At 32.5% G+C, this 7522-nt stretch overlaps 1 protein-coding gene across 1 annotated transcript; it reads left to right on the top strand.

Moving 5' to 3' along the window:
- The first annotated feature begins 2058 nt into the window (after window positions 1–2058).
- LOC145124560 (RabGAP/TBC domain-containing protein) lies at window positions 2059–7276 on the top strand. Its single transcript, XM_079059962.1, has 14 exons — window positions 2059–2272; window positions 3062–3235; window positions 3345–3396; window positions 3504–3611; window positions 3716–3800; window positions 3899–4379; window positions 4970–5029; window positions 5211–5309; window positions 5390–5500; window positions 5572–5643; window positions 5727–5843; window positions 6060–6209; window positions 6602–6702; window positions 6773–7276. Exons 1-14 carry the CDS (start codon window positions 2210–2212, stop codon window positions 7098–7100), a joined length of 2001 nt encoding a protein of 666 aa, XP_078916088.1. The 5' UTR covers window positions 2059–2209; the 3' UTR covers window positions 7101–7276.
- The last annotated feature ends 246 nt before the right edge of the window (window positions 7277–7522 follow it).

Below are 7522 nucleotides of genomic sequence, written 5' to 3'. Positions count from 1 at the left end.
TGTAAAAGACATAAACACGCTTACATTAAATATAATGTCAACTTTACAATCGACAAAAATAACTTTTTAAACATTTTTGAGAAGTCACATAAAAACCTTTAATGATAAGTTAAATATTAGAGCTTTTTAGGGTTCTTAACATTTTTTGGTTCTCATTTGATATATATATATATATATATATATATATTGGACTCAACACAAAACCAAAATAACTCGTAGAACTATAACACCAAATTTTTTACCATCAGATCAAATTATATTCATTAAGGTTATAATGGTAAAACATAAAATAGTATTTAATTAACAAGAAATAACAAAAACATATTAAATCCCATAAAAATAAGAATTCATTAACTCTAATTAATATATATCCAAAATATCAAATTATCAGCAATATTAGAAACCAAGATCCCAAAATAACATAAGATTCCAAAATACATATCCTGCCCATTTATGAACTTACTGTAATTGTTTAAGCTTAAGTATATATTCAGTTATGAACATTTATACATAAACCCGAAAATTAGTCATTTTCATACATGTTCGCTACCGAACATGTATGAATGTGCCCATGTTTAGAAATGAACATCTTTACAAAAACATAGAATTGGTAATATTCAATTATGAACATTTATACTTAAACCTAAAATTTGGTGATTTTCATACATGTTTGGTTTTGCACATATGTTTATAAATATGAACATATGTTCATAGACAAACATTGTAATTCAAAAGATAACACACATGTCCTAAAGTCTTCATTTTAGAATTATTGTTGCAGAAACTTAGACTAAAGCTCACAACTTGCATCATTGATATCCCCTAATATATTAGACTGTAGTAAAATAAATATAACAAATATTTTTAGTGATATAATCAAGTAAGGAACAAAAATAACCCACATTGCAATTGCTTTTCTAGTTCAACCAACAAACCAACAAACTTTTGTTTGTCATCTCCTAGTTCCATTTTAAGCTACATCGCATGCTATTCATTCATATATAAAATCAATCCACATCAATTAATGTTGAAATACCCGGTCAACAAAAAGTCAAACATTATCAGAATACTTTGTACTCGACTTATTTTTCTGCCTTTTCGAACTCTAATCGTCTGAAAGAAAAAAAAAAGATGTCAAATGTTAGAAACATTGTAGATACATAAAATATAGAGAGATGACAAATAACCTATCCTTTTTCTCCCCCTTTGACATCAAGTATGTCAAGAGAGCATAATGTTTCCATCAATGATTGGGGTAGTAGTGGTGGGTGGGTGTGTTTGTGGGGGTGAGTGTGGGTTGGTAGGGGTGTGGTGGGTTGGGGGTGGGTGTGTGTTTATATTTTAGAAATTTTTTGGAATTAAAAAAATATGGAAAACAACGATTATCGGTTTTCTAAAATTTTCTAAGTTCTTTGTAATTTTGAAAAACGAAAAATTTTCATTTTCCGTGAAAATTTTAGAAAAATTATCGAACTAAACGTGTTTTCAAAATTCTAATTTTTCTTGAATTTTTTTTCCGAAAAACGATTCATTTTTCTGTAACTAAACGTACCTTTAAGTTGTCAAAATAACTCACATTTTATTTTTAGACAAGTAATAAATTCACCAATTATTGTTAGACAAGTGATAAATTAACATATTCTAAAATTACTTAAACAAATTACTAAAAAATAACAGATTTTAATTGATATCGTCGACAAAAGAGAACGGTTTAAAGATCACCCACCACAGGTAACCGAGGGACCGAAAACGCGCTAAGAGCCAATTCCTTCGTCATGGAATATAACTGCTATTCTTAGCCTTTAAGTTATTGAATTATCCTTATTTTGTTTTTATATTCAAGTGGAACATTGTTAAGATATATATACTTATATATAAATAATAACAATAATAATGAATACCATTATTATTCTGCAATTCAAACACTATATAAATATTAATTGTATTAGTAACCGATCATCACAAACTCATAAAATTAAATCAATTGCTATAACAAACAGTTAAATAAAAACTATTTTAGTGAAAGTAAATTGTTATATATATTAAATCTAAAAACAAAACGGTTTATTCCACAACATTTATATCAGATTCTAGAGTTTCATCTTAACCCCCAATCTCCACCTTACTCTGTTCCAATTCTCTCCGTATCGGAAGAAATCCAGCTCATCACCGCGTTCCTCTTTCCTAATTGCATCTATCGCCGGCGACGATGCACGAAACTGATATTCACGATTTGTCCGACGACGCCGATTATGCTGCAGCGTCGAAACAAGTAAGCAACTCCATCTTACTATATCTAATATCAATCCTGAAATTAGAAGTAAATTATCGTTTTTTTCTACACTATTGCGTCTTGTAGTCTTAGTTAAGAATTAGTTGTGAATTGATTTGAATGGTAATGATGCGAATTGAATTTAGTTTGAGTGTTTAAGCGGCGAGGTTAAAGGTTATTGGTTTCGTGTAAGTTAGGGCTCCTGCGATCAAGTTTGTTAGTGATAGAAGTTGAATCGTGTTTGGTGATTGAATGCGATCTGTTATCAGTTGATCACTTTGGTAGCATGATCTGTTACTGTTTGTACTTGTAGTGGCCTAATTGGAAAGCTATTGATGCGTACTCATATTTATGCGAAACTCGCTAGGCAGTAGTTCAATTGGATTTATTCAGAAGCTGTTGGCTTGATCTGTGTTTTAGGGCTTGGTTAAGCATAACTGTTGGTAATAGTAGTTGGATAAGTTAACAAATTACTTCATATTGATTGGAAGTGATCTTCTTAGTTGATAACTGTAAGTAGGTCAAGGGAGAAACTTCTAAAAGTTTTTGTGTCTATATCTGTGTTTGACTTGATAAAAATTGCTTACATAGAATTCAACTATTTTATGTTAAAAGTTCACTTAATGTTAAAGTTATTGATGTGAAATTCATGATTAAGCTATGCTTGCTTGTGTTTTGGTTTTAGAGAGAATAAATCATTACTAATCAGTTCATGTTGCTTTACATTGAATTTATTTAGAAGCCCACGTCTTGTATCCTTAGGTTCAACCTATTTTCAATATGTTTTAGGGCTCATCAAGCGTGACCCGTAGTGACAGTAGCAAGAGAAGCTCTTCTAGTGACCCAGAAGATGCCCAAATAGTTTACCTCAAGGATAATGTTACAATTCATCCAACTCAATATGCCACAGAAAGGATCAGTGGGCGTTTGAAGTTGATCAAGCAAGGTTCTTCACTATATATGGTAATGTCCTACTCCTATTCCTCTAAAGTACTATTTTAGTCTTTTATAATTCATGTTCTTTTAGATTGTTTATTATAGTTGTAAGATATACTTCTTTTTGTCATAATAGACATGGATACCTTATAAAGGCCAAAGCTCAAATCCAAGGTTGTCTGAGAAAGGTTAGACTCGTCTTTTGACTCTTTGTATGTATATGCAAATGCAATTATGCATACACATGTAATCTGTATTGGAACCATGGATGTGATTTTGATGTTGATTTTTGCAGACAAAAATTTGTATACCATAAGAGCAGTACCATTTTCTGATATCCAGTCAATTCGTAGGCATACACCAACAATTGGGTGGCAGTATGTTATTGTTGTTTTATCATCTGGTATGTTGTCACTATAATTTGATCTTATTTATTTGTGTGCATTTGTGTATGCCACAAGGCAAAATATATTTATGATTTTGTAAATATTATCTACTTAATTTCAGGTCTAGCATTCCCTCCTCTTTACTTCTATAGTGGAGGAGTCCGGGAGTTTCTTGCTACAGTTAAACAACATGTCCTTATTGTCAGGTTGGTGGTTTATGTCCAAAAAAGAATCTTTTTACAGTTTTGGTCCTTAAAAACATTATCTTCTAATATAATATTTTTAAAAACTATTGATGTTTCAGATCATCAGAAGATGCGAATGTATTTCTTGTAAATAACTTTCAAGATCCTCTTCAAAGAACTTTGTCTTCATTGGAGCTTCCAAGATCTCTTGCAAATGGAACACCTTCATCTTCATTCAGAGGCTCTCCCTCTGATAACAACAATCAGGAGAGACTTGATACAGTCACTACTTCAGAAGACAATCATTCGGGCAGCGGGCAGCAAAACATCAGGCAGAGGCAAAAAACTCATGACCCTGCCCGAGATCTTTCCATTCAAGTTTTAGAAAAATTCTCTCTTGTCACAAGGTTTGCCCGGGAAACAACCTCCCAACTCTTCCGTGACAACCTTGTTGATGGTCATGGTCAAAGTCAAAGTCAAAGTCAAGGTGAAAGGAGGAGAAATAACTGGGCTTCAAAAGACCACCAGCCTCTTGAAATGGCCCCCATTGATGACCCAATAGTTCCCAAATTAGTCCCTGTACCTTCTGACCCTATCGAGGTAATTAATATCAAAAAATAAAGAAAATTTTTCATAATTGGTCCCTTTGGTTTGTAAAATATTGCACTTTAAGGACTTCTATGAAAGATGTCACGCCGCTGGTCCCTATGGTTTCGAAAGTTGCATGAATCGTCCTTCTAGTGTTAACTTTAACTTGAGTAGTTAGTTTTTTTTTCTAAATGACCAAAATGCCCTTGGACCAAATCTGAAAATTGTGTATACCTCAAGGATTAATTCTGAAAATCTGAAATTATATATATATATATATATATATATATATATATATATATATATATATATATATATACTCCCTCCGTCCCAAAATTATAGTCCATCTTTCCTTTTTGGTTTGTCCCAAAATAATAGTCCACTTCTAAAAATAAATAACATTTTTACCAAAATACCCCTCATTATTACTTAACCAACTAAGCATTTAATGCAACATTAAATGCAAAGTAAGGGCAAAACTGTCATTTTATTATATAAAGTTAGTGGTAATTAATGCTTTTCTTAATCTGTGTGTTTTTTGTCTGTGGACAATAATATTGGGACGGAGGGAGTATTAATTATAAAGTTATTATTTTTGGCAGTTTGATAAATTATCACTGGTATGGGGAAAACCAAGGCAGCATCCTTTGGGGGTTGAAGAGGTAAATACACATTTGTTTTTAATTTTTTATATGGTAAATTTCAGGAAATAGCAACGCATTATTCATTATTTTGGTAAAAAAAAAGTAAAGTATGTTGCTTTTCCATGTAAGTTGCCCTTTTATATATTCGTATAAAAATTAATAGAAAAATAAATCAAGTAATGTTATTTCTGTTATACAGTGGTCAAGCTTTTTGGATTATGAAGGCCGAATCATGGATCCAGATGCTTTAAAAAAGAGAATATTCTACGGGGGAGTGGAACATAACTTGCGAAAAGAGGTTTTTATATTTTGGTACAATTTACACATTTACCCTTTCGGCTAATTTTAACTGAATCTGTTAATGACATGTAATTCCAGGTTTGGGCATTTTTATTGGGGTATTATTCATACGATTCCACATACGCAGAGAGGCAGTATGTTGTCTCAGTGAAAACAGCAGAGTACATGACTATCAAAAACCAGTGGCAGGTAAATGACTATTTTGCCCTTCCAACTTGTATCACTCACATATTATATTTATTGCAAATTTCATCTTGCAGAGTATTTCCCCGGAACAGGCTAAAAGGTTTACAAAATTTAGAGAAAGGAGGGGTTTGATTGAGAAAGATGTGGTATGAAAAAGAGCATACATTTTGAATTATTTAAAATGTGTGTTTTTTTTTTTTATTTAAATGTTTTTATTTTTGTTTTGAAGGTAAGGACTGACAGGTCATTATCGTTCTATGAGGGTGATGATAATCCAAATGTACGCCTTTTGCATGATATATTGCTGACTTACTCATTCTACAACTTTGATCTTGGTTATTGCCAGGTAACATGCCACTATTATTTTTAGAGTAAATTACAATTTTGTCCTTGTGGTATTTCAAAAGTTATGGTTTTCATCTTAAGATATTTCATTTGTTTGCACAAGTGGTCGATAAAGTTTAGTTTTGTTTCAAGATTTGTCCCTGGTACTGATGGTGTTAAAAAATTTCCGTGAAGTCCAAGTAAAATGACTATTTTACCCCTGTCTTTTTTCTCACAGGGCATGAGTGATCTCCTCTCTCCTATATTGTTCATCATGCAAGATGAATCAGAAGCTTTTTGGTGCTTTGTTTCTTTAATGGAAAGATTAGGACCAAATTTCAACCGTGATCAAAACGGCATGCACTCTCAACTCTTTGCACTATCAAAGGTCCACTCTCTTTCTCAAACATATAACAAGGGTATTTTGGTCATTTAATAAAAGAAAAGGAAGAATAAAACTGAATTCCTTCCCACCCACCCCTACGAATGGTTGAACTCCATCAAATATGAAATTCGAAGGAATTGAATTTTATCCAAATTTTCAAAATACACCATGGAATGGAATCTGTAATTCCATTTCCGCCAGAATCCACGATTCCAATTCTTAGTTGCGATTATCAAACATGCAATTTCAAGAAATCCGAAAAGAGTTGAATTGAGTCCAAATTGTCAACCAAACACGTCATGAAAATGGAATCTCGAATTCCAATTCCGCCGGAATCCGCGTTTCCATTCCTTAGTTGCGGTTTCTAACATTTATTTTATTGTTTAATATGGCAGCTGGTGGAACTTCTTGACAGCCCATTACACAACTACTTCAAACAAAACGACTGCTTGAATTACTTCTTCTGTTTCCGCTGGATCCTCATCCAATTCAAAAGGCAAGTGTAAATTTACTCTTCTACCCTCACAAACCCACAATACTAACTAAATTCCACCACATGATTTCAGGGAATTCGAATACGATAAAACATTAAGGCTATGGGAAGTATTATGGACACACTATCTAAGCGAACACCTTCACCTATACGTATGCATAGCAATTCTCAAAAGACACCGAGGCAAAATAATGGGGGAGGAAATGGACTTTGATACCCTTTTGAAATTCATAAATGAATTGAGTGGTCAAATTGAGCTTGACCCGGTTCTTCGTGATGCCGAGGCTTTATGTGTGTGTGCGGGTGAAAATGGGGCGGCTTCAATTCCGCCCGGAACACCTCCGGCATTGCCGATTCCGGAAGCGTCCATATATCAACAGCAAGATGATGAGGTGTTGTAGAACCAAGGAAATATCAAGGTAAGTATTTGTTTTTGGAATGTTAATTTTGATATTTGAAAAAAAAAATGTTTTATTTTGCAAGTTGTGAAAATACAAGACTGGTGGTATGTATATTCAGTTTATTTAATCATAAAATGTTCTTAATATGTTGTTTAACATAAAAAATAAATTTTACATACATGGAGTTAATTTGGTAAAATTGTGTGGATTGGCTTATGTGGTATGAAAATGTTTTGACAAATTATGTTTTATACATATCAAATGACCAAAAATCAGAGGGTAAAAGTGTAAATTTATATGAGCTTTGTTGGTTATGAAAAAAGAAAAACGAGACTATGATCCATATGGTTTTTCTTAGTGTTAAAACAGTGGTAAAATGGTCAATTGGTTGCCATTAAGTTAGCAAGAATTTTTAAATGAGC

The sequence above is a fragment of the Lactuca virosa genome, chromosome 7 (assembly GCF_052849685.1).
Source record: "Lactuca virosa cultivar CGN04683 chromosome 7, Lactuca_virosa_CGN04683_v6, whole genome shotgun sequence".
Lineage (NCBI taxonomy): Eukaryota > Viridiplantae > Streptophyta > Magnoliopsida > Asterales > Asteraceae > Lactuca > Lactuca virosa.
This window is presented reverse-complemented; position numbering and strand designations above follow the sequence as displayed.

What these genes read in the sequence shown, in the direction of transcription:
- LOC145124560 (XM_079059962.1), top strand. Translation starts at nt 2,210, where the DNA reads ATGCACGAAACTGATATTCACGATTTGTCCGACGACGCCGATTATGCT. An exon ending in TATTGTTGTTTTATCATCTG is followed by an intron (nt 3,612 to 3,715) that starts GTATGTTGTCAC and finishes ACTTAATTTCAG; the next exon opens with GTCTAGCATTCCCTCCTCTT. An exon ending in AACATAACTTGCGAAAAGAG is followed by an intron (nt 5,310 to 5,389) that starts GTTTTTATATTT and finishes ATGTAATTCCAG; the next exon opens with GTTTGGGCATTTTTATTGGG.